Here is a 26981-nt window from a genome sequence, read left to right on the forward strand (position 1 = left end):
GAGATATTGTTTAAAGTAGAAACCATTACAAATATCTTCACGGCACTTTGTGAATGGGAGATGTTTGGGTTTGGACTTGTAGTGAATGCGATTCAACCACTTGAAAAGTACGGGATAACTACCATTGAGTCGTTGGATAAAATATTGCTCATCTTGATGAAACGAGAATATCTGTTTGTTGGGTTTGAAGAATGGTTTAAACTCTTTGGACTTGGGGAGAAACACCTTGCCTTTCTGGCGTATGGATACATCTACTCGAAAATCTTGTTTTCGCCGGAAAAGGTAGCTCCTGGGACTACCCAGTTTGAACCAATTGAAGATGTGCACGAGGACAGTTTTGAGGAACGAAGCGGCGACTCACCAAAGGACAGAAGTCGATCGTTTGATAATAGCAAACACGAGTTGAGCGAAAATGAAAAGGACTTTCTTCTGAAACGGTTGCAAAACAAACACCCCCTTTCGATATTTTTCATTAAAACTGGCATTATACTACGGAAGGACCAAGACAATGAGGCGATTGAGAATGTGTGGCCGTCGAGGTGTGAGAATGGGATTGCGGAGATGAGTTGGGGGTATTCAAGGTGCTTTGTATCCCCGCATGTTTTCAATTACATTGGGTCGTATTTGATAGTGAGAAGCTTAAAAATCCCATGGATTGGGGAAACCACGAATGTCTATGAAATAGAGGGGAACATGAACACGCTCATGCTCAAAATGGATTGGAGTCCGACGAGGCTGACAATGAAAGCAAGATATAGTGCTTCCACTGCGAAGTTGTGTTTGTGGGCGATTGGGATAATCACGGAGATCAAGGGTATGATACAAACGATAATCGGCGACTTACCCGTCATTCCCCCAATTGCAGAGGTTGTGCTCTGTCCTAAATGCCTTGAAGATAATCATGCGGAGGTTGCGGAACTCTCTGCGTCGTTTTTTGTTGACCAACTTTCATCGTTTGAAGATAGCATAGAGTTTATATCGAATGGGGAAGAAGAAACGGAAAGACATGTTGTTCCTGTATGGAGTGTTGCGATTGATTTGCAGTGCAAAAAACTACTTGATATGTTCAGTACCTATGCGATAGACAGTTCATTGCCGAAGATCAAGAAAAACACGTTTTCGGCATCCAATTATGCGATGTATGAAGCGATTTATGAGAACGAACCATTTTCAATGAAAATATTTAACTGCGATTCGAAGAATAACGGGAGAGACGTTGCTGGAGGACTTGGAGAGGTGATATTAATGACTATGAGAGAGTGTTACGTTGCAAACAGTTACGCCAACCAAAATTTGGTGTTAATCAAACACTTTGGGATCTCGAATTTGGCGCTCTTAGTCCAACCGTGTGAAACAACATTAAGTCTGTATGTCCACAACATGGAGAACGTCACTTTAGATTGGAAAACAATTATCGACTTTTTGACGAGCATTTGCAAAGGGATGAGCTACGCGCACAAGAATTTGATAATTCACAGGAACTTGTCGACGTCGACGATTGTAATTTGCACCGTGAATGGAGTGAAGACGGCAATGGTTGCTGATTTTGGGATGTCGATATTAAAGAACAAACAGACGCTGTTTCCATTTGAGGGGTGTGATCCGGCATATACAGCGCCAGAGGTGTTAGCTGAAAAGGAGTGCAAACAAGAGTCAGATGTGTATTCGTTTGGGATCATTATGTGGGAGTTGGCACATCGACAAAAACCATATGAGAAACTGAAACAACCGATAAAGAATGCGATCATTAATGGGGCGAGACCGACAAATAACGCGAAAGTCCCACTGCAAGAGTACAACAAAAACATGACGAAGTGTTGGAATCAACAACCGTCATGTAGACCGTCGTTTGATTCACTTACGAAGGAAATGGAGAAGATGGCGGTCGAACTGACGAAGAAGAAATAATTTTGTGTTTTATTTAGTTGTTTTCTATGTTTTTTGGTTGTTGAAATGGACATTATTGAAAACTTGAAACAGGGACATCTAGTGTGAAAAAAATAAGAAGAATACACAACAAATTAAGTATAATGCAACGGGTTGTTGTTTGATTGTGTTTTGTATCAAATAACAACACAACACGCACCTTTTTCAGTCGACTTCCTCCACTGAGAACTTTCTTTGAACTCGGGACTGAAGGGATCAGTTTTGTTTTTCGAGAATTGAAGTAAAGACTGAACGGCGACACTTACTTTGACTGCTGTTCGAGAACGCTCCAACATCTTGAGAAAAAGCTCCTTCTCATAAAGAAGCTTGTTAAGCTGTTGCTGTGACATGACTATTTGTTACAGTTCCATTTGATGGTCAAAAATTAATGGCTTAGAAACTGTAGAAGAACAAAACTCCTTTCGGATTTTTGAAGTGGGTAAACTAAAAACACCTCTTGCTCGATATATCCGAAAGAGTCGTCTTTTCAAAACTTGCAAAATAATAGTCCATTTGAACGTATTATATGGGATTTTACTAACGATAATTAAAAAGACGGCATATTAGCGCTTAAAGTTACTAAATCGTATTTGGGTAGTCCAGAAAAAATATAAAACTTTTTGTGTGTTATTTTAATGTTATTGATTGCTTATATACTAATTAAAAAACTATAAAATGATAATGTTGGTGGAAAAACTATTTGAAAAATGTTTTTGCAAGTTTTGGAAGGCATAAAAAAATAAAAAAAAGTATTTCGATTTTTTAATTCATTTATATTATACATAATAATAAAAATAATTATAATTATAATATACAAAAAACTATATTGTTATTGAAAAAATGGGAGAGAAAAGTTAAACTGTTCAAGCTATATTCTATAGTTATTTTATTAAAATAAACAAATAAACAGTTATTTCTATGTTTTTCTAAATTTGGTTGCATCCAAATTTGTCAAGTAGTTTTTTTACACGCAACTTAGCAAATAAATACGGGCAATTTCATTTTAGTATTTTTGTTATTTTTAACTTACCATATTATTTTATCGGCATTTGTTCGGTATGAAAACCCTAAATAACCGACAAACTTAACAGATCTATATACTGTTAAATTATAATTATAATTATATAATAATCACGTAATAATATAGCTTGATTTGTCTTTATGGGATTCATACCAACTATAACACTAATTATACAAAATAGAATCAATAAATATCGTGGTCCAAAAAAGTAATTCTTTGAGACGCTTGGACATGCCCTTTCTTACTCGCCTTGACGTAACACTCTTTGGCAAGCCAAGTGCTTGCCCTAACGCCATCCCCATTCATGTAGCATTCCCCCTGCATATACAACGCCTCCGGTATTTCGCTATCAGCCAGTTCCTTGTAAATTGCAAAGGCCTTAGTTTTATCGGCAGGAATACCCTCAGCCCCGTGTAAAAAGATCCACGCAATTTTCAGTGCAGCTTGATTTGATCCATATCGCCTTGCTTCTGCAAACAACTCAAGCGCTTTTTTGGGGTCAATCGCCTTTCCAATTCCACTCAAATAGCACATCCCAAGATAATACAAAGCTCGGTGATTGTGGAGCTCGGACGCCTTTGTGATGTAATCAAACGACAGTTGTTTGTCCTCACACACATTCTCGCCTTTGAAATACATAACTCCAAGTATATACAACGCGTCACTTTGCTTCTTCGAGGCAGCTGCCTTGAACAAATCAAATGCCTTGAGTGCACATTGTTTAAAGGAACCTTTTCCTTTGTAGTAACACAACCCAAGGTTGTACATTGCGTCAGCATTCCCCCCTTTCGAAGCTAACTCCAAATTTTGAATGGCTTTTGTCACATACTCCTCTCGCTTTGTCTCTTCAAACTGGTCCAGAAGCAACTTGGCATACTGGAGTTGCGCCTCTATATTACCGCCTTTAGCACTTTCTTCATAACTATTCAATGCATTTTGAAGGCTGCGAACCACGCCAACACCCTTCAAATAGCATAGAGCTAAGTTGACTTGTGCCTTAGAGTTCCCAAACTTGGTCCCAACTTCAAATAACCGAAATGCTAAATTCGCATTTTTCTTCACCCCATTACCGCTGAAGAAACACGACCCCAAGTTATTCATAGCATTCGAGTTCCTCAAACAAGCCGCTTTAACATATAAATTAACAGCCTGCGCCATGTCTCTCGCAACTCCTTCGCCTTTAAAGTAACAATTTGCAAGTAAGAGCTGGGCATTGACTAGATGGCTTTGTTTAAGGATTTTCTGAAGAATGTCAACGGCTCTTGCCTTGTTTGTGGCACACCCAAACCCGTTCAACAAACAATACGCCATATTATACTGCCCTTTGACATTACCAAGCTCAGCTGCCTTCTTAAAGCATTTGAATGCTTTGCCTTTGTCCAATACCTCTCCCCATCCCTTAAACAGAAACACCCCTTGATTGTTTTTAACATCAGACTTCATTTGTCTCTCATCAAGCGTTTTGGGTTCTGCTACATTATATAATATTCGGCTCAACGCGTCATACGTTTTAATGTGTTGCTGCATTGTGTTATGTGGAGTTAGATGGCATAAGACTTCACAGTAATTCGCTTTTTCCATGCCACTGTTGACCAGTCTCAAGAAGAGTCTGTTGGCTTCTTTGATGTTCTTCTTAACACCAAAGCCATGCAACATCGCTAAACCAGCGTAGAACCGACACTCTGGAAATATTTCACTCAGTCCAATGATCATTTTCACGGCGTTCTCCATTGAAACTGTTTTGGCGGTGCTTTGTGTTTGTTTGTGCACTTCTGGTGGTGTAGTGTTTGTTATTTCGATGACCGTGCCCATCAATTCATCAAAGGCTTTGTCTTCTTCTTTTGTTTTGTCGACAACAAGCACTTCCCCAGAGTCAATTGCAAGGAGTTGAGTCACTATATACATGATGGCTTCGGGTTGGTTCATCTCAGCTGCTTTGACGATGTGTTCCAACCCTTTGTCCGTGTTCTTATTGTTTATATAAAACTTGCCAATAACATATTCCTTGTCTCCTTTATTGGCAATACCAATCTTTTCGTCTTGGAGCATCTTCAATGCACCTTCGATGTCTGTTCCAAAATGAAGCATTAAGAGCGCTTTAATAAATTCATTGTCCACCCTCATGTCTTTAAACGACAAAACAACGTCGTGAATAGCTTTTTCTAAATCAAATTCTTGTCCAGTGGAGAAATAAACTTCCTTTTGCTCAAAGTCGATGGTCGTGGGTTCTTGTTGCTTCTCGCAAATTTCAAGGAGAGTCTCGAGCTTTGAAACGCATTGTGTGATATTGATTCTCATATTCTGGTCGAACGCACAACATGAATTCACCAATTGCCAGATACCTTCTGCAAACAATGGGTGTCTTGGAATGGAGTCTCCATGGGTGAGGACCTTCGAAATGCTTTCGTCGTACGGATCGATTTTTGTGAACGTGAAATACATCGTCATCCCAAAGGAGTAAATGTCACACGGGTACGAGTATTTTTCGTTGCGATTGACTTCTGGAGCGGTGAAATTGAGTGTCCCGATGTTTTGTGTGTATTGTCCAATTGAGTTGATCATTCGACTAATGCCAAAGTCCGTTAATTTGGCGTTGAGAGTATCAATATCCGTCCAATTGAATAACAAAATGTTTTGTGGCTTCACATCTCGATGAATGATATTCATCTCCACGTGTAAATACTTTAACGCCTTTGAAATGTCCAAACAGATTTTAACAAGAACGCTCTCTGAGATCTCCTTGTATTTTGACATCAAACACCCAAATGGCGCAAGTTCCATGACAATATTAATCGTCTCAATGCCTAAAGACGTGTCTTTGAACGAACAAAAGTACTTCACTATGTAATCGTTCTTCAAACACGCATACATCTCGTTCTCCTTTTGACCATCAAGGCCGGAAGCTACTACCCTTTTAACGGCAACAATCTCGCCATTTTTTCGAGCGCGATAAATTTGACCTTCTTTACCTTCACCGATTTTATCTAAAAGAGTGACCGTCTTTTTGTCGACCCAATTCGACACGGATGTGGTGTATCGAATCGAAATGATGTCGGATGAAGTCTCTTTGATTAAAGACTCTCGTGTTGCGTGTGGGGATAACGTGATTTGAATCTGCACAACAGCATCAACAGTAGAGTATACGGGCGTTATCTTTATGTCGGCAGTTTTCTCTCCTGGTTGCTGAAAGACCAACCGCCTGGAAGTACATACTTTGCAACAGCCTGTATTGTCACCGACTTGCGCAAAAGAAACACTCACATTTGAATAATCACATCGGACAACCAACGATATCACTTTTTCTTGATTCACCTCAATCCGATTTAAGTCAAGTGTTTTTTTGATGGAGGTCGAAAGCGGAATTGATAGTGGGTAAAGCTTGGGTCGTGGCGGTGACAGCATTATTGTTTTGTTCATTTTTAATAGTTCTTAATTGTTTTTTATCTAGTTTATTTTTATCCATTAGGTGTGTAATATTAAATAGTAATATACTAATAATGTTACTAATGTTTTTTAATTCTATTTTTAAATAGTATTTTCATATAAATTTTTTTCTTAAAAAATGTTGTAAATCAACTATAATTGTATTATATTCTTTAATTCAATAAAAAATAGTATTTTTTATTAAATACATAATAATAAAAAAAAACTAGAACAAAGTTCTTCGAATAAGTTTCCACTATTTTTATTTTTGTTATTTAATAATTTGGATAGTTTTTTAATTATTTAAAAATAAAATCAAAGAAAAAACTAAATATACATCAGCTATATTTAAACTAAACATAACTATTAATAATCACATCCCATAATATTCGGCAAAAAACAGAGTATATAATATTATTTTGGTTGATTCATAATTCCTAATAGTCCCGTTTATCTCAACAAATATTCCACTCAACTAGTTGACATTATCCATGTATCATTAGGATTCAATATGTCATCAAGAAAAATAACACCAAAAAAAAACAGTCTTGAACAAACAATACCAAACATGTCTGATGAGTGCCAGCAGCAGGTGCGGTATATTCCCCTTCAACAACAGAACGGTATGACAGAGCTCAGGGTAGCTCAACAGCCACAATCCAATCGAAAACAGTATTGGATACCAACAACGTTATTTTTCATGGGCTTTGTAATGCCCTTTTTGTGGCCTTTTGTCGTTGTGTTTTACATTTTTCGCAAAGACTACAAATACAAAGTATGGGGTTATCGTGCTCTTATAGCAATATTTTCCCTCATTTTTCTTCTCTTTCTTGGGGGGTTCATGATCATCTTTTTCCAATTCGAAATTTGTATTCATAAAAATAATTGATTTTTTAATTAAATTATTTAATTTGTTATTTATAAAATAATAGTTCTATTCTTCTATATTGTTATTATATAAAAATTATTAATTAGTATTTCAAATATTTTACTATAAAATACTTAATTTGTTAACTGTTTAAACTATAATTAATTATAAAAGAATTAATTATTCATATTAGATATCTTTCAATATGATTTTACTATAAAAACTATACTAAATCAAAGTGTTATAATACAAGGCATTAATTTATCAAATTATTATTTAATGATATATTAGTAATACAGTAAGAATCTATATCATTAATAAAAAAAATACTATGAACTCAAAACTTAATTAATGCGCAACAGTGGATTTTCCAAGGTCTTTCTTGAAGACCAACTTAACAACAATGATTTCTTTGCATGGGAAAGTGTTTGGTTCGACGCTTCTTACGAACATTTGAGCACCTCTCCCAGTAGTTTCATTGTAACTATCAGTGAAATCCTTGTGTATAATGCACTGTTCTTTGTCTTTCTTGATAGTGAAGAAGTTATGAACACCAACGACATTTTCGCTGTCGTCGTTGTCAAAGAATCGCAAAGTCTTCTTGCAGTCGTCGCAGACGTATCTGATTGGTTCGTGGTCATATGGGTTGACAAATGAAAAAGCGAACGACTTTCTATCATTTTCAACGTATTGTCCCTTCTTGATTTCGGGAAGAGCGGTGGATGTGTATGACCCGAAGATGTAAGGCCCCGAGTGAACAAACAGGATAATCGAACTGTTTCCTTCGACGCATTTGTTGAAGGTGTTAGCATCGAAATCGTCGGTCTCACTGTCGTACAAGACTTCAGCACACGCCTTTCCAGTCCACAATTTGAACAAGTCCCAATTCGACTCACTCCCACACAATCTGATTTTCAATTTCTTCTCTTTCTCTTCGGGTGTTGGTGATTTCATAAGTGGTGGTGATGCTACTCTTTCTTCTTCTTTTCTTTTTCTTTCGGCCTCTTCTTCTTCAGCCTTTTTCTTTTTACGAGCCGCTTCTTCAGCTTCCATCTCTTCGATCTTGGCACGTCTTCGGCGCTCAGCCTCTTGAGCTTCCATTTCCTCAACTTGTGCTCTTCTTTTTCGTTCAGCTTCCTCGGCTTCCATTTCCTCAATCTTAGCACGTCTGCGTCTTTCGGATTCTTCGGCTTCCATTCGCTCTATCTCAGCTTTGTGGATGCGCTCTTCCTCTTGTTTTTTTAACTCAGTAAGATCCTCGACAATTTCTGTTAACCATGGGTAATACCACCAATCACGTACATCGGATTTTGTAACAAAGTCGTGCTCACGAGTACCTATGACTTCTTCTTGTCTGAGGTCGGTGTGATTATTGACGTCTCTGACTACATAACTCCAAACCAAGTGTTGTGGAGGTGTGAATTTAAAGTCACCAGTCCAAAATCCACCTTCTTGTGAAGTAAGAGGCACCTCACCACCTTTGTCAAAGACTACATAAAGCGTCTCATTTGGTTTTGTGATGTAATGAATTTTAAAGCTGATGCTCATGAAATGAATTGAGAGTCTTTCCTGACTCCTCTTTTTATAATACCAACAACGTGTCGTGCGGTTTTATTGGACCGTTTTTGAGAACTCATTTGGCTGTCTTCTTATTCCTTACCATAATTAGTATTCATTCGATTTATTGTGTTATGTATGGACAAATCCAGTCTCTTTCAACCAAATGTTGTCTCTAAACATCCAAATCTCATTTCTACATTATATTAACTATATAAAGTAAACTTAAGAATTAATTAATCGATCAAAGGCCTCTTTTTATGTAAACTAATTTTAGTTTAATTTATTCCAATTATGGACAAGTTATTATTATCAAAATACCCGCTTTTCAGGTGTGTTATGCCATATAAAATGGTGTGAAAATAAAAAAAGAAGTATTGTGCAGATTGTTGGAAAAAAAGATCAAAACTGGTTGTTTTCCGGTTTTCAGTTCGTTTTTTCAAAGGAAGATTTCGAAAGAATTTATTTGAACAATAATTTATTTTTTAAATTTCGTTTTGAATTTTCTCTTTTTAAGATCAGGTCAAGTCAGCCTTTTGATCACAACTTTTGGTGTTTCTTTTTTAAAACTGTTGTGACGGAGCAATAAGTGGTATCCTTATTAACAAATACGCAAAGATAACATTTGAATAACATGCAAAGACTTGGAATACACAAATTATTCTTTTGTCAATTAAAAAATTTTCAAGTAAAAAAATGAAATATTCATTTTATTTTCCATAAATTCCCAGACTTTTCAAATAAGACATGGACTTTTTTGGTTACAGTTCATAATCAAAGTTGGCGCTTTGTTTATGTTTGTTTGACGAGTTTCAAGAGAACTGTTTAAACAAAAAATGAGTAATTCACGTCACACTCAATTAACACACATTTCACAAAGTATGTTTTTCAAGCATATGTACTCACAAATTTTGGGAACGGTAGCTTTCTTAGAAACTGATGAAACGTAAATGTCTTCTGTTTGAATTGTTCGGACTTCATTTCCTTCTCATCGATGAGTGCTATTTCGCACTTGGTTATATCTTCCGTTTCTACAACACCCCCTTCCTTTCTTTTGAATCTTTTGCTTCTATTAAAAAATATAAAAAAGTCATTCAGAACAAACTGATATCAAAATCATCTTCACCTCTCTGTTCAGTGGCTTCAGTTGGAATATTCTCGAAAAGAAGAATTTCTTTCCTTTAAGTTGTGGGATGATTCTTTCTTCGCACAATGATTCGCTCCCAATTACAGCAGCAACGGGGAGTATGCAGATCCCTCTCAAAAGTGCAATAATCAGTGTTTTTGTGATCTTTTTGTGTACCACAACATGGGTCACTTTTTCATCGAAAGTGTCACTGTATTCCCACCCCTTGTTTATGATCGCTATTTTCAACTTCGCCTTAATAGACTCTGCTATCCCACTAACTGCGACAACTCTTGTTGTGTCATGTGGATGCGGAACAACTTGACTAGGAATTTCTTCGACAATTTGTTCTTCGACGTCGCACACTTCGTTTTCATGTTTAATTGGGGAATAATCTTCTCGAAGACTTTTTGGCAATTTTGGCGGTTTAACCATTTCTTCGTTGTTATCTTCTTCGACAATTATGCTTTCTCCATTCATTTCGTGGTGTTCGCTTTTTTCAACTTTTTGTGAATTAATTTTACCGGAACTGTGTTGTTCGTCATCACACATTTCCATCTTCTCGACACTTGTTTTCTCTGTCTTTTCGGCTATTTCGAGTTTCGTTTGTTGTGTGAAATATGGTACGCGTTGCTCTTGATGAACACTTGTTTGGCACGATATGTCATTCACAAAAGGTTCGTCCCCCGCAGTCACCTCTTCCTTTCTTTTGATTTCAGAGAGCGACAATTCAGATTGGTTTAAAGTCTTTTCAGTGACTCGGAGTGCATACGTTATGTCCACAAAGTTTTTGTATAATCCTTCTATTTTCTATGTCATGAGTAATTAATAAGAACTTAAAAATGAACTACTACAGTGTACTCTAATTCTTATATTGAAAACAACAAACACTAATCGCCTCTAATAAAGTCTTTTCCTCAAGCATCTTCTCTGTGATCGTATTAATTGACTTCTGCAATTCTTTATTTTGGACTTCGAGCTTCTGTTTCTCCTCTACTCGTTGGTTGACATCATTCATCCAGGACTGTTTACTCGTCTCAAGTTCCTTCTTTAATTTTTCGTTCTGTGTTTTTAAGTCGGTGTTGTCTTGATTATTTGCTTCTTCAGTCTTTTGCAGAAGCTGTTGAAGAATCACTTTTAAATTCTCATTCTCGTCTGACAGCGCTTTGTACTTTTCTTTGTAATATTTCAGCTCCTCGGACGTGTTTTTGAAGAAGAGTGGATTACTCATTTATCTTTTTGAGTTTAATTTTGTTCAATAGAAAACCTCAATTTAATTACAGTTCTGTCAAAAAAGATAAGAAAAATACGAATTTGTTTCAATTGAATGCAATAGGAGGAATAAAGACGGTCTCAAGTCTCTTCATAGATTTCATCGACTGTGCGAGGTATACGTAATACTCCTTTCCAAGTTGTTCAATTTCATTTTTACCATACAAAATGCCAGAGACCATAACCGCTTCAATTTTTGGGAAGCTAGGGAGTTGGAATTTCTCGTTCTGATTCTCGACGGTCGAGCTTTTTTTAGTATTACCCAGGACGACGGAAATGAGTTGATTAGAATTGAGTACATCAGTCATGAAATTGGCGGCCATCACTCTACAGTACTTCGACTTAATCCTTTGGTGGAGATTCTTTGACTTGGTGTTGCAGACTGCTTTCATGCAACTGTCTTCGCTGAACAAATTCTCACTGAAGATGATGTTACCAGAAGGGTCATATATAATAGAAATTGGCACGTGCGACATACGCTTGCATTGTGTTTTGGTCGGTTTTCTGATGACAAAGCTGTACCCAAAGCTGCACAAAACATACATAAAGAATGCCATGATCTTCGTCTGAGTTTCCTCTGAACGGTACTTCTCAGCATTCTTCTCGTCCTTCGACTTAGGTATGTGGAGTGAGCCTTCGGGGTGTTGGGGAAGCATAATTTTTCTCTGTGGATTTTGGAATATCAAGTCGAAGTTCTCTTTTTTATACCAAAACCCCAAACACTTTTCTTGAGTCTTTACTATTTATAGGAAAGTTGAGGTCGTTTTATAGTTTTTATAACTTTCGTGGAAATAAGAACATTCGACCAAATCATATTATATTATACCCGTTTTTTATACAATTTTAAGTGGCATATTATATCAAAAAAAACAAATAATAAAGTCGTTTTTTTAGTTGCAATATAACTGTTTTTTGCTCTAAATTATCGGGATATCTATTGATTTTTAAATATCACTGTTTTGATATTGATGATTTTTGTTTTTTCTTCTAAATATTTTATATTTCTTTTTTTGTGAGCGAAACAAAGAACTTGATTTTGATTTATTAAAAATTATGTTAAAAACTCATTGATTGTGAATTAAATTGTTTTTTAAACGACTAATAAGTGTCGGGTATCGTCACAAATAGCATTTTATTAATTGTATAGTCAGTCTAACAACGTTATCTGCTTGGAAACGTTATCTGGTACTTTTTTGACCAAACCAAGTGGATAATTTCGGAAACCATTCTAAAAAACCCATCCCATTGTTCCAATTTTTTTCACATTTTTTTGTGTTTTTACCCAATTCCCATTTTTTGTACAAAAATACAACCATTTTATTTTGATCAGATAACGTTGTTAGACTGACTCTAGTTACTCTTAAAACAAAATAGTCTTTTTTAAATTTACTTAAAAAACTGCTCTTTTATTCACAGCAGCTGTAAAAACCCTTTTCAAATCCAAGGATATAAATTTGAGCAAATGAACCAAGTGCCACAGTGACAAGTAAATCTATTTTCCATTTTTTTTTCTGATACGTTTCCTTTGTCAATCCGTTATGGTATGCTTTTACACCTTCAGCTTCCGCACAAGCGAAACCTAGTCCTGCACAAGCAATAATTAATGAGGCAATTTCTGCCATAATACTGAAAAGCGAGTTTGCTGCTTTATATCTCAAGATTTGTGAACTTAACACGCAAAACATTGTTAAACTCATTTTATAATTTGATTGAATGAATTTAACTCGCTATATGTTATTACACCGAAGAGAAAGGACGGACATGGGGAAGAAGTTCGGAAAATGGGCCAACGGACTTCCTTGTGGTTTAGGGATGTCCCCCGCTATAAAGGACGTCTTCCAGTATTTAAAGACATTATTTCTATTTTTTTCGTGTCTACAGTGTTTTTAAAACTATTCAACGAGTTATATTTTTATTATTAATTTATTATCAAATACTATAATTATTAAAAATAAAAATTTATTTCGAACAAACGCTAAATTATAAAAAATTTTATTATAAATTAATGGTTTTAATAAAATAATTTGTAATTGAATTAGTTTTTCAAAGTGACTCAAAGATTGTGAGTCAAAATGTGAAATGAAAAAAAATGAATTATTTGTTTTGGCTTATTATCCCGAACTTCATCCCCATGTCTGTCTATTCTCTTTACTCCAATTAATTATTAATTATATAACATTTTATATTATATTATATTATATTATATTATATTATATTATATTATATTATATTATATTATATTATATTATATTATATTATATTATATTATATTATATTATATTATATTATATTATATTATATTATATTAATAAAAAAAATATAAAAAATAAATAAATGATGGGAATAATTCTAATTTAAAAGTAAAATATTAACAATTCCAGCAGTCTCATCATCTCCAAGTCTAGAACTGTCGTATTTAATACCCTTTGAAGCCAGTGGGAACTTTTTGATAAACGAAGAGAACTTAGTAACACTTTTCTTGTATTCTGTGATTTGTGGAATTCGGTTTAGTTGTCCTTTGTCTTCGTTCTTCTTTTTCATTTCAGTTTTAATAAAAAGAAGCTGTTTTTGGCATGAAGATGCACGTTCAGTATTGAGTATACTTTCATTCAAAAGCGACTTGTAGTTGTCCAAATTGAGAACAAGTTCATACAAACAGACCATATCTTTAATACAAAGTTCACACGCCTTTTGAAGGTAACTGTTTTCTGCTCCACTTTTAATCTTTTGCATTACGAAGTCATTTATTATTCCAAAAAGGTATAAAACATCCTTCTCAAAGTCTTCGCAAAACCGTGGTGTTCTAAATTGTTGTGGAATCACTTCTCCTCTGTTGATTGCAAAAGACCCATTCAAAAATTCATATTTTCTTCTTAGTGACTCCTCAGTCAATAGAATTTCATCATATATATGTTCCCAATAAACCAGTTTGGTTGACTGGACAAGAAACTCAGCATCCATTTTTTCATTTCCAAAAGACTCAATTTGTGAAAATATTGTTGACTCTTCCAATTGTGATAGAGTGTGCAACAAAATCAACGCCTTGAACCTTCTGAGGACATCTTTTTCTTTTAGAACCTTGACTATTTTTGAAGCAATAGTTCTAATTTCATTCTTCTTGGTGCATCTTTTGAAATACTCGAGACAGTCCTTTTCATGAAGTTCAGTGGTCGCAAAGTAGTACTCAATAGAGTAATGTAATTCAATAAAGTTCATTTGATGATTTAGTTAAAGAGAAACCCATTTATATACCCAATTTTTCGAATTATTTATCAAAGACCTTTTTCATAATTTGTCTCAATCAAACTGTGACTTTTCAACCCTTTTTAGCCAACTTTTCGCATTTTTTGAATTCCATGCGTGAATCAAAATAATTATTCTTCTGCCATACTTCTGTAAAAAATTTAAAATTTTTTCTTAATGTTAAATTATAAAAATTAAGAAAATATTAGGTAAAGCAATTGTATTTATAGAAAAATTGTTATTTTTTCGAAAAAAGTTGTGGATATCAACTACGTTCGAAAGTTCTTCTTGTTTCAAAGTCATACAATAAGAAAGAGAAAAAATAAATCATGTACAATTATCAACAAAAGGCCTTTTTTAGAGAACTTTTCTAAGACGTTTTTAATGGAGAACTTCAGAAGAATCTTCTGTTTTAGTTTGTTTTTGTTTTTTTTACCTTGTTGAAAAAAATGTTATAATCAATTAAATGATAATGCTGTTATATCAGTTTAATTATCTAAACAAAAAAAATGTCAAGTTTCGAATAAGAAATATAATGAAATACTTTTTTCACAAAATAATACAAATAACACGAAAGGTGGATGAAACAAAATATAATAAAAAACAGAGATAGTAAAAAAAGTCAACAGCGATTGAAAAACATTGTTATTCAATGTAAGTCAATATCACATTTTTGTTCAACAATTTAAATAAACAATAAGGAAAAAAGTTAACAACGATTAAAAATCGGTCAACCTCAAAGTCAAAAAGTACTCTGTGTAAAGGTCTTTGGGATGTTGAGTAAAAGAAATTTTTGTTTTATTTTTACAAAAAAGCAAGAAAAATGGATATATATTCTGATTTTAGTCAGTTGTTTATTATGATGATTTTTTTTATTATTTCTATTAATAATATTTCTATAAAAGTTAATAAACATTAAAAATGAAATATCCATCAATCAAATTACAAAATGAAACACATTGTGTTATAATTAAACATTACATAAGAAAGTAAGTGCCTTCCTAGCTCAGTCGGTAGAGCGTGCGGCTTTTAACCGTAAGGTCGGGGGTTCGAGCCCCCCGGGGGGCGTTTTTATTTTTAAGAAGTTTAAACAAAATACAATAAATATAATAAATTTGAATTAATTAGTTAGTTGGTAATTATTTCAAGAAGCATTTGTGGTCTAAGGGCAGAATTCCACCCTTCCAAGGTGGAGATCCGGGTTCGAGTCCCGGCAAATGCATTTTTTGTTTTTATGTTTTTAATTTTTTTTGTTTAAAAAACTACTAATTGCTATATTAATAAAAAATAATAACATTTTGATAAACCAAATTATTATTATTTTTTAGAATGTTTAATAATTATTATTTTATTATTTTAATTGATTAAGATACTAAATATTTTATAATTTATAATACTATAAAAGATAGTAAGTTTTTTATTTACAAAAATAGAAAATATTTAAACAATAAGAAGGTTTTTAAATAATTTTGAATTTTTTTTTCGTTATCTTTTTTTAAAAAAGACTAGGTTGTATTGATTAAGTTTATATGTTGACTTTGTGATTTTTCGTTAAAGAAACCACATGTGGATGCCATTAACATTACATGAAAAAACAAGATATAGATAATGTTTAATATGATCAATTATTCAACAAATTGACTTGAAAACACTTTAATTAAAATGATTTTTGTTGCTAATTTTTACAAATTCCAAAGATTGTGGTAATTAAAATATAACCACATTGAAGAGCCAAGTGTATACCAGAGATCACAAACGTTCCGTCTTTAAATAACACACTGTTTCTACCAAGCTATTGGATTGTAACATACCGAGTTTTTATAGTAAGATGATAATCTTTGCCTCGCACAAACTTTTAATAAAATATAATTAATGATTAAATTTTATAGAACTCAATCCTTCAATTATCATTGTTGTATTTTTTCATAAATGTAATAATAGGTGTTGTATAAAAGAATTACACAAACATAAAACATACAACAGTCATAATTATTGACAAATACATAATTAGTGTACCATGGAATGCATGAAGAAGTTGAGTCGTGTTCTGAATGTCCCAAGGCTCTGTGTGATCAATGCCCTAAAGTCGACTTCTGCTTCTTCATCCGACTTGTCAAGCATGAATGCGTCTTTGAGATATTGGACATCCTCCACATGTTTGAGTTGTGGTATTCCAGAACACAACATCATCATAAACGAGTAAATGAATGTCTTTGCGTTTGTTCTCAGAATCAAAAACCCTTTCGTGCAGATATCTTCAAAGACTTTGTAATTTTCCATACTGACGTTTCCCATTGTGATGACGTACAAAAAGTCCACAGTCAACACAAACGGCGCACTCTCCTTTTTATAAAATCCAAGTTTAATGACGTTTCCCAAGAAATGGCCAAAATCGATGTGGAACAGATGTCCATCCTTTGCTATTAAAATGTTGTCGTTGTGTCGATCCCCCACTCCAATGACATACGTTGCCACACAATACCCCGCACATGAATACGTGAAGTTTTCAATAGCCTCTTTTAATTCACTCTCATTCGGGTTCTTAGCCTTAAGCCACTCATATATACATGCAGAGTCAAATACCCCAGAAATGCCTCTCCCTTTAGTCTGAATCGCGTTCACCGTCTCGCAGTTGGGCACAAATTGAATGATTCCAGAGTTCGTAGATGTCGCAAGAACGTTGTAAATGGTCATTCTAAAATCAAGACCTTCTTTCTTCCACATCCCATCCATTAACTTGAACATTTGAAGAGTCAACATGTCTTGCATTAAATTATCACCAACTTTGAATATGAATCTTGTGAGTTGTTGTGTGAATATAGCAGACGACTGAAAGACAAGGAGAATGGGGTGTGCATTACTATCAAAGAGTTTGCATTTATCCACTACAACACAACTCACAGTCTCTCGTGATGTGAAAGGAAGTGTCAGTTGGTTTTGTTGGAACGCACAATTCACAACACCCAAATTCTTTGGAAGATTCATCTTTGTCTCCTCTTCAGTCCACTTCTTCGCGTTGATTGCAGTCTCTTCCAAATTTTTAATGAAATTCTCTTGTGTTTTCAGTTCGGGGAGTTGGGACCCACACATTGTGTTATAGATCTCAAGAAGCAACTTGGACCTCAGTGATATTTTAGTTTTCTCATTCTCACCAACAATAAGCCAATAGAACAGCTGTCCAATATCGCCGCGTGACTTTAAAGCTCTTTTCAGAAGGAACAAAGCAAGAGCAGAACATGTGTATGATTCAAATTTCAAGACTTGAATGAACTGTGGCAAGTACCCTAATATAACTTTGTCGTTTGCGTTGTGCAAGAGTCGAACTGCATATTCTCGAGCCGGCTTAAAACTGTTTCGCACATCCAACAACCCGATCACCTGTATCGGACCAATTCCAGGCCATATTTTAATCAGATCAGCCATCTCCTCTCTTGCTCTAAATTCATTCCAAGGCACTGCTCTTAGTAACAAGTCGAGTGAGTCTGGAAATTGTATCAGAATGTTATATCTGTTCTGCCATATTTCATTTCTCTGGGTGTCTGTAAGTGGTTGGAACGGGTCGTTATGTACAGCAAGTTGTTCTACTTCGGCAGAAATTGGTCTTAAATTCTTCGGGACTTTCGCGTATTTAGCTTGGTAGTCGTCGTACACAATTCGAATTTCTGGATCTGGAAATTTGAGGGTTAACATTGGTGCGTATGGCGATGGGTTTTGGAGCGGCGACGACACCGCGTCGGACTCCTCGTCAGGCCACATCCTTAAATTGACATACCCGGAGACTAAGAAATTTTGGAAGTCAAACAAAGGAAGATTCGCAAACCCAACAACGACCTGTTTATTATGTCGAGAAGCATACAATGTGACACCAAGTCTGACTTCCAATGGTAGCATTGAGTAAGTGAAGTCAGTCATCACACGAGCGTCAAAGGCTGTCTCTGAAGTTTCCGACGTTGAGTATTCCTTTCCAAAGAGTATATCTGTTCCCATATAAAAGACACAAGAAACTCTCAACTTGATTTTGTGTTTCTCAAAATTGTTGCCGTTTTCATTGAACGTTTTTACACAGTTTGTTATTTCGTCTGCCGAATAGAATTTCCTGTAAATGATTTCTGGATTGAAATTGAGAAGTTCGTAGACGGTGAATGAGAGAACCTCCTCACAGAATTTACTTGCCTTACATTTCCTTGTTAATGTTGAAAGTAAATTTTGATGTTTCATCTGGAACTTTGGAAGTGTTTCATTCAATTTGGCGTTTTCAATTAACTCCAAATTCAGCACTTTCTCTCTTCGAGACAAGTCATTCACATAACAGTATTGTCTTAACTGATCACCGTCTTTAAAGTACTGTCTTGTCCCTGCTATAGTCAACGTGTACTTATCTAGATTGACTTGCATGCGCGACGCTTTTGCGGTGACCCCCTTTTCAATCATTTTCTTCACATTAAAACAAGTGATATCAGTCTGGCATTTAAATGTGGTTTTGTATTGTAAATATGACGAGTTGACTGTAATTTGCACAGGGTTTTGCAGAGCTCCATTGATGACTTCTGCGTGAATGTAGTTGTATGGTAACACGTCATCTTTCATCTGTTGCACAGCAACTTCCGCCTCTTTCAAAAAGTTTCTGATCTCGACAGTGTCTTCTACGTTCATCAAATCTTTTGTTGCAAGTAATGGCTTTGTTGCAGAATTGATGGTCAAATACTTTTTCTCAAACACACTGCCAACACCCGCACTAATCCCAGTCTTCCCGCTTGGAAACCCATTTGGCATTAACGTGAAAACTGCCTTTTCTCTTTCAGTAAGTAACAAAGTGGTGTGTTTTTCTTCACCAAAATGCGAAGATTTTGATGGCTTCATGGTGTGTGATACCATTTTCATGGGCTTTTTCCTCTTTGGTTTGTCTTCTTTGGGTTCACTTTCTTTGACAGATGTTGTCGATTTTGTGACCTTTTTCACGTTCATCATATGTTGCAATTGACATGGAATGTCCTTTGATAAATTCAAGTCTTTTGCTCGTGTTAACACCTCCTCTTCTGTCGTGACATTATTTTTTTGAATTTTAAGTGTTTTAAATTTATAAGACGTTTGATTCAATGTGGAAAGGGGTGGCTTTGGTAATGGCCGTTTGACTGTTTTAGTTAAATCCATAGGAAGTTCATCTCCTTCTTTGTCTTTTGTTGTTGAGGGTTGTGACGAACTTAGTATAGTTTGTACACGACGTGTTGGGTATGTTGGAGGAGGAGGGGGTGGTGGTCGTCTTGCTGAATATGACAATGCGGCTTGACGGTAGCCTACCCTTTCACTCATTTCACTATTTTTTAAGTTTCTTTGATTCATAACTTCAGTTTATCGCTCTTTTGGAGTTCATCTCTGCAATTGGATTCTTATTTTAATATTTTATCGAATGGTTTTTATCATAATGATATTATTATAAATATAGTAAAATACCCATCGTTTTTTGAACTAAAACCATATCAAAATGATATTGAAATTAACAGAAGAATAACAATTAAAGATGAATTAAATGTATTTATGTCGAAACTAAATATAGTGAATTATTAGTACAAAATAATCAAATGATATTATTTTTTTTTTTAATTTTATTTTATTTCATTTCATTTCATAAATAAATTATATTATTTTATATTATAATAAAAAAGATTATTTATTGTTATTATATTTATAATAATAACAATTCAATCAATGTTTGAATTTAAAAAATATACAATATAATAAAAATATAATATATAATAACAAACATTACAAAGAATGAATCTTCTCAATTGTCATTATTTTTCAAAACAATAATAAATAATAAATAAATTATAATGTTACTATATAGATGATAAAGTGCTTTATGAGTTTTTTTTAGAATTGAAGGATCAAATAATATATATGAAACACACATCTCCATTAACTGTTTCAGACATGATTCACGTTTCACAGTATTTTAAGACCGAAAAAGACTTTACGTCAATTGTACAAATTTCGAAACGGTACAACAACTTTCTCGAACTGTTCAAAGAAAACCCAATTCGTAAAATAACACTTTTTCCAAATATCGAGACCCAAAACATATTTTCGAAAACCGACGAAAAGGACTTGACAATTTCAAAGCACAGAATTTTGTATTCAGTGACTTACGAGGATTATGCAATTATGTCAACTCAAGACGAAGAATTCATGTGTGTCACCTTGTCATCAGTTCGTCCAACAAATGTTGTGTATAATGGTGTGACAAAATTACTCAGAAGTTGCTGTAAATGCCTTCCATTAAGTGAAATAACACTACCAAACACTGTTCGCTTTTTGGGAGAAAAGTGTTTTGCGAGAAGCACTGGTCTTAAGAGTATAACACTCTCGACAAACTTGAAGTACATTTCACCACGAGCATTTTTGAGTTGTCTTTCACTTTCAAAAATCGACCTGCCAGACTCTGTGAAGTACATAGGAGACAACACGTTCTGTTGGTGTCAAAGTCTAAAAGAAGTCAAACTTCCAACTCACATTCTATACATTGGGGAACACGTGTTTACTGGGTGCACTGCGCTGACAAAAATCGACCAAAACTATTCCATTTTTAAACACACTGTCACTTTCTCTTTCGCTAAATTGTTAAACACAAATGGAACTCAAACTCCAAACCTCATTTACACATGCGACGACAGAAAAGCAAACATCTTGTTAGAGGCCTTTGAGGCTCAGACGTTATCTATAGATCGAAACGCGTATTGGGAATGTAATAATGTGACATCCGTGAAACTTCCACCGACTTTGGTGTCATTGCCAAATGCATGTTTTGCGAATTGTAGGGGACTGATGGGTGTCACTCTCCCAACAACGTTAGAGTTTCTTGTGAACGAGTGTTTCATGAATTGTATTTCTTTAAAAACTGTACATTTTCCAAGCACAATGACTGGGTTTAGAGATAAGTGTTTCTTTGGATGCGTTTCTTTGAAGACGTTATCATTGCCTCCAAAATTGTCGCTTATTGGCGTTCAGTGTTTTAGAAGGTGTTCAAGACTGAATTTGCTTGAGTTGAATTCACTCATTTCAACAATTCCACAAAGCTGTTTTTCAGAGTGTTTTGGGTTTGACGAATTTGAAATACCAAATACAGTGACTTCTCTGTGTAGTTCGTGCTTTGAGAAATGCACTTCTCTCGACGAACTTAACATTCCAGACACTTGTTCGGTCTTACATGACAAAATATTGTCAGAGTGTTCGAACCTTGAAGCCGTCAGAATGCCACAAAATGTTGTTCTGGTTGACGACGAGACGTTTTCTGGATGTTCGTTTCTTTCTGCAATTGTTCTTCCAAAAATGTGTGGCTCGTTTGGTAAAAGGTGTTTCCAAATGTGTTCCACGTTGACTTCACTGACAATATCGTCAAATTGTACATCACTTGGCAATTCATGTTTTTCAAAATGTTATTCGTTAGAATTTGTTGTGTTACCAAGTCTTTTATTGGAGATTGGAAACTACTGTTTTGAAGAATGTTCCAAATTAAAAGACATTGCAATTCCGTGTGGCGTGAGTTTAATTGGGTCATATGCATTTTCAAAGTGTTGCAAACTTGAGAAAATAGAAATTCCAACAAGTGTAACATCCCTTTCGAAAAACACGTTCGAGTTTTGCGACAAACTTCAAATGGTTGAGATACCAGAAAGTGTATTACAAATATCACAAAATGCGTTTAAAAATTGCACTTCGTTGTCTACCGTTCGAATTCCACACAATTTGAGTTACTTGGGTGGTGGTGCATTCTTATCGTGTTGTTCTTTAAAAGGCATTACCATCCCTTTAACGATCACTTCCCTTCAAAACTCGACGTTTGAAAATTGCAGTGCACTCTCAGAAATCAATTTGAGCCATATTGTTTCTCTTGGCAGTTCATGTTTTTCGAATTGTTCGATATTACAATCCGTCCAAATAACAAGTTCGATGGAGAGATGGGAAAGTGCGACATTCATGAACTGTTCTTCACTCACTGCAATCACTTTAGTTTCATTTCTTTCAATTCCAGACAAGACATTTTTCAACTGCACTTCTCTCTCGACATTGTCAATACCACACTCGGTGACTTCGTTAGGAGAAGAATCGTTTTATGGGTGTATATCTCTTAAACACATATCACTTCCTAAAACATTATTTGAAATTGGACAAAAGTGCTTCTACGGCTGCTTCAACTTGGTTTCGATTAACATCCCATCGACGTGTACGTTATTTGGCGATTCGTGTTTTTGTCGATGCTCCACCAAACTTCAAAGTAAAGTGATGAAAGAAAGGGCTGGCGTGAATACCTGCTCTGTCATGTAATTCTATTAATGTTATTATTGCTTTTTACTGGTTGGTTATTCGTTGGAAAAAACAAAGAAAAGCCAAAAAACTCGATTAGAGTAAAGCAAGGAGCATGTCTGGAATCTCCGAGTCAGTTGTTCTGATGCAAATTTCAACGGTGACTCCCTTGTCGTCGCAAAGCATCCTCAGTCGAACTAATGTTGGCGTTGGTTGTGCCAAAAGAATATTTCCAGCTAACAGCATCATGTGCTTTTTAACAGCCTTTTTAGCGTTATCAGTCCCATTGATAACAGCAAGTCCAAAGAACCCTTTCAACTTGTCAACAGCGCTTTGAAGTGTTTTGAATGAAGGGAATTTGAATATTTGTGTTTTGTTGACTTCACCCGCAAGAGACTCGAACTGAGCGTTCCAGTCCTCGACCTCCAGTGGTGCGACGAAATCTCCGATACTCAATTTGATTGTGTCAATGATGTACTCGTCCTCTTCCCCTTCGTCCTCTTCTTTTCCTTTTAAAGTGTATGTCATCTTATTTGTGAAAACTCCATTGAACTGCTTTGGTCTATTCATCACGACTTGAATCGTCGCAGACTTTTCCGCCTCTATTTTTTCAACTGAATTGTTCTCGGAAATGACGTAATCGCCTTGCTCGACGGAGATATTCATCTTCACGTTGAGTAAGTCGTAATCTGGAAGTGTGTTGTTAATGGTGTATATGAACACAACCTTTTCTTTGAAGATCATCTTCTTGCACGAGATCTCGTACTCGCTTCCAATAGTCGTCAAAACAATTTCACTGCTGTTCAACAAGTCGCCGCATCCTTCAACTTTCACTTCCTTCTTCACTTCTGCGACCGGCGCTATCTCTTCAACAACTACGGCTTGTTTGGCGGCTTCTTCGATATCGAAACATTGCTCACAGTCGCCTTTTAAATACTCTTCCACCATGTTACCAAGCTTCTCGTAATCGGTTTGGTTATCAATCACCTTCGTTTCAATAACTGGAGTATCCAAATAAATTCCATAGAAACACGCTCTGTCGCGAACTTCTTGGTCATCGTCATATGCACATTTCTTCAAGATCTCTATAACATTTTTCTTTAACTCTGGGATCTCTGCAAATTTGGATAGCGTAGTAATCGCAGCTGCTCTGATACTTGGATTCTCAAGTAAAAGTCTGTTGTATATTGAGCGGATGTACTTCATTGGCTTCTTCGAGTGTGGTCCCTCTTCTCCAATAAAGGCAAAGACTTTCATAATGATTTCTGTGTACTCGCAGTCCTCAATATAATCCGATAACGTCCCCAACGCGCTCTCTCGAACTTTTGGCTGAATAGTGCAAACTTTTCGAATGGTATTGACAACAGCCATTTGGAACTTGACTCCTTTAATCTGCAACGCGTTTGAGAGGAAAGTTAATAATGTGGTGTTTTTTGTTGGATATCTCTCGGCCAATTTCTCGACGGTGTTGATCACTTTGACTCTGAAAGACTCTGGTAAATCGCCAAGGAACTTTGTGACCTTATTGAGTAACCCATCAATAGAAGCTTCATTACAGATATTCAAAGAGGTTGCAATTGCTAAGGTCAAAATAGCTCTGTTGCTCTCTTTCAATAACGAGTCGACATCAACTCTGACGGTCGAAACAAGTTCGTTGTACTTGTGACTCATCTCGTTCACTGTTCTGATCGCGACGAATCGCAAAAGAGCCTTGTTGCTCTGTAAATAGATCTGCACGGAATTCATCAATTGAGCAGACAACGATTGGGGTGCAGAGTCCAATTCAAGTTGTGCAGCCAATTTAATAGCTTCTATTGTCACAACGTCGTTATTTGGCTTCAAGCAAGTCTGAATGTACTCGACTAAAGGTAACACAGTCTTTGAATATGCTCTCTCACCAAGTAATATGTCTCGACAGATCTTCAGTAACTCAACATGTGCATATGGCGACCTCAATGGCTTCTGTTGTCCATATGTAAGAACCAATCTGATCAATGAAATTCTATCACTTCTCTTCAAGATATGGAGTAATCGAATAGCTTGGTATTGCACTATGTGATTACTTGAAGACAACGCAGTTGTGATCTCTGGCATCCATTTGGCTACTACTTCGGGGTGGTTATACGCCAATTTGCAAGCAGTGCACAACGCATTTGCAGCAACGTTTGGAGTCTTATCGACAATGCCTTGCTTGTAGTGTCTCTCAAGAGAACTAATTGTCTTCTCAGTCATGATCATACCAAGTGTCCGTAACGCGGACGATCTCTGGAAATCATATACACTTGTCGCATCCTTGCCTAACGAGTTCATCACAACAAAGACATCGCACGCGTATGGTATGATACATCTCAGAGTCGTGAACAACAGTTGTCTTAAAGGGACGTTTGGTGAGAAAAAGAGCTTTGTGGTCGCAAAGAACAGTTCTGTTGACTCTTCTTGTGTGAACGTGTCTCCTCTATTTAACACCGCAATCAGTTTCGTCAAGAAAAGTCTGCACTCCACTAAATTGATCTTCGGCTCCGCACAGACACTTCGTTGTTGGAATAACACTCCTTTGTCTGGAAAGATCGTCTGCTCAAGCACCACAATACTATCCTCTTCGTCATATACCTTCATGCCTTTTATCCTTTTCCAAGTTCTTAACAGTTCTTACAATAACAAATTCCTGTTTTGTTTTGTCTCTTTGTTCTTAAAATGTTATATATAACATTCTATCCCATGTTGTTAAAGAAAAAAAAACATTTTTTTGTTATTCCAACAAACTATATGTTTTTAGTAAATTTTATTAATAAGAAATGATTTTAAAGAGCACGAAACAAAAAAAAGAAACCTCAAGGTGCGATCTTGAAATTCAAGAGTGGTGATGTGTGATATTGGAAAGTGTAATCACGGACCAAACCAAAGATGTCTGAGGTGTATGAACCGCGACTATAAAAAACAAGAGGAGGCAAAACAAGCAGCTAAAGCGGCACAACAGAGCGGAGAAACTGCGCCACAAGGTCGCACATTAAAGCCAGTTGTATATACGTTAAGTGGGAAACCTGTTGAGCAGAGCCAAGTGAAGCCACTCATCAACGAAGACAAAGTAGAATTAGTGAATGGACACCAATTGAAAGAAGTGAAAGGGAGGACTATCAGGTGGTTGTGTAAACATCCTCCAGGACAGAAGTGTAGTAACTGTTTATGCCCTCATGGAGGAGCAGCGGAGGTGAAGAGGAAGTGTAATCACCCCCCTTCAATGCGATGCCCTAATTGTTTGCCACCAGACCCCGAAGAACAAAAGAAGAAGGCGCCACCCAGAATTTACTTTCCATCTACATGTCCGAACCATGGACCACATGGGTGTTGTACATTGTGCCTTGCAAAGATGGATTACGAGAAAATCCGAATTCAAAAATGTGACGCGACAGTGAGAGTGTGTCGTGTCAACACACAAGAATTGAATAGGTTCCAGAAGTATATTCTTGAGCGTAATTTCTATGTCAATCGGATTGGTATTCTATTTGGCGAGTTCGCTAAAAACAATAACGTGAGAGTCGAGGCCATTTATGAGCCACCACAAGTGCAAGAAGACAACGGGGATTTCGTTTTTAAGGACCAAGCTATCATTGCAAACGTCGATAAGATGATGGCTGAGTTGGGGTTGTCGAAGGTCGGTGTCATATACTCGCATAACGGAAAACGCAAAGAGATTTTAACAAGTCGTGAAGCAATCGCAGCAGCACAAAGACAAATAGACTGGAACCCTAATTGCTTGACACTTGTTGTGTCCCCAGATAAGAACGCAAGTAAGGTGGAATGCTATCAAGTGTCTGAACAATTGGTCGATTTGGTTAAAAAGGCGTTGGTACAGCCAACACAAGCAGACAATAACTCCATTTTACTCAAAGAGTCGGTCTATTTGTCACAGAAGGAGATCATGGAAGTCGAGCCTGTTGTCTTTGTGTGTAATGTCGGAATGCAGGAATCAAGAAGAACCAATTCTTCTTGAGGTCAGAATTCCCTATTGAAAATAGACAGATGGAAGAAGTCACATTGGATAACTTCAAGAAGTACTTCAGAGCGGTGAAAGACTTGCCATTGTACGCTCAACTCTCGGACTTCCATCTCTTGGTGTTCTGTATGGACTTCTCTATATTTGAATCGACTCAATCAATTAAAGACTGTCTCACACTAAAAATCGAAAAGAGGACTTGAAGAAAGTATAAGTCAGTGGATGGATATCCCAACAAACTAAGTCTGCA

The 26981-nt window shown here is 35.9% G+C and overlaps 10 protein-coding genes across 10 annotated transcripts; 3 read left to right on the plus strand and 7 right to left on the minus strand.

Annotated features, from left to right (window-relative positions):
- EIN_082250 (serine-threonine protein kinase) lies at positions 1-1908 on the plus strand (the record flags this gene model as incomplete). Its single annotated transcript, XM_004184461.1, has 1 exon — positions 1-1908. A coding segment is annotated over one exon (1908 nt), but the record flags the coding sequence as incomplete, so codon positions are not given.
- A 1222-nt stretch (positions 1909-3130) lies between these two features.
- EIN_082260 (hypothetical protein) lies at positions 3131-6364 on the minus strand (the record flags this gene model as incomplete). Its single annotated transcript, XM_004184462.1, has 1 exon — positions 3131-6364. One exon carries the CDS (start codon positions 6362-6364, stop codon positions 3131-3133), a length of 3234 nt encoding a protein of 1077 aa, XP_004184510.1.
- A 1222-nt stretch (positions 6365-7586) lies between these two features.
- EIN_082270 (hypothetical protein) lies at positions 7587-8786 on the minus strand (the record flags this gene model as incomplete). Its single annotated transcript, XM_004184463.1, has 1 exon — positions 7587-8786. One exon carries the CDS (start codon positions 8784-8786, stop codon positions 7587-7589), a length of 1200 nt encoding a protein of 399 aa, XP_004184511.1.
- An 897-nt stretch (positions 8787-9683) lies between these two features.
- On the minus strand, positions 9684-11152 carry EIN_082280 (hypothetical protein; the record flags this gene model as incomplete). The annotated part of the gene is made up of 3 exons (XM_004184464.1): positions 9684-9842; positions 9901-10731; positions 10811-11152. 3 exons carry the CDS (start codon positions 11150-11152, stop codon positions 9684-9686), a joined length of 1332 nt encoding a protein of 443 aa, XP_004184512.1.
- An 88-nt stretch (positions 11153-11240) lies between these two features.
- On the minus strand, positions 11241-11849 carry EIN_082290 (hypothetical protein; the record flags this gene model as incomplete). The annotated part of the gene is made up of 1 exon (XM_004184465.1): positions 11241-11849. The coding sequence occupies one exon, from the start codon at positions 11847-11849 to the stop codon at positions 11241-11243; it is 609 nt and encodes a 202-aa protein (XP_004184513.1).
- A 1693-nt stretch (positions 11850-13542) lies between these two features.
- On the minus strand, positions 13543-14409 carry EIN_082300 (hypothetical protein; the record flags this gene model as incomplete). Its single annotated transcript, XM_004184466.1, has 1 exon — positions 13543-14409. One exon carries the CDS (start codon positions 14407-14409, stop codon positions 13543-13545), a length of 867 nt encoding a protein of 288 aa, XP_004184514.1.
- A 2034-nt stretch (positions 14410-16443) lies between these two features.
- On the minus strand, positions 16444-19776 carry EIN_082310 (phosphatidylinositol-4,5-bisphosphate 3-kinase catalytic subunit beta isoform, putative; the record flags this gene model as incomplete). The annotated part of the gene is made up of 1 exon (XM_004184467.1): positions 16444-19776. The coding sequence occupies one exon, from the start codon at positions 19774-19776 to the stop codon at positions 16444-16446; it is 3333 nt and encodes a 1110-aa protein (XP_004184515.1).
- Positions 19777-20334: 558 nt separating this feature from the next.
- On the plus strand, positions 20335-22758 carry EIN_082320 (hypothetical protein; the record flags this gene model as incomplete). Its single annotated transcript, XM_004184468.1, has 1 exon — positions 20335-22758. The coding sequence occupies one exon, from the start codon at positions 20335-20337 to the stop codon at positions 22756-22758; it is 2424 nt and encodes an 807-aa protein (XP_004184516.1).
- Positions 22759-22833: 75 nt separating this feature from the next.
- On the minus strand, positions 22834-25353 carry EIN_082330 (coatomer subunit gamma-1, putative; the record flags this gene model as incomplete). Its single annotated transcript, XM_004184469.1, has 1 exon — positions 22834-25353. One exon carries the CDS (start codon positions 25351-25353, stop codon positions 22834-22836), a length of 2520 nt encoding a protein of 839 aa, XP_004184517.1.
- Positions 25354-25600: 247 nt separating this feature from the next.
- Positions 25601-26728, plus strand: EIN_082340 (nuclear protein localization, putative; the record flags this gene model as incomplete). The annotated part of the gene is made up of 1 exon (XM_004184470.1): positions 25601-26728. One exon carries the CDS (start codon positions 25601-25603, stop codon positions 26726-26728), a length of 1128 nt encoding a protein of 375 aa, XP_004184518.1.
- Positions 26729-26981: the final 253 nt, after the last annotated feature.

This window comes from Entamoeba invadens (genome assembly GCF_000330505.1).
Source record: "Entamoeba invadens IP1 unplaced genomic scaffold scaff_1105074725643, whole genome shotgun sequence".
Taxonomy (NCBI): domain Eukaryota; phylum Evosea; order Mastigamoebida; family Endamoebidae; genus Entamoeba; species Entamoeba invadens.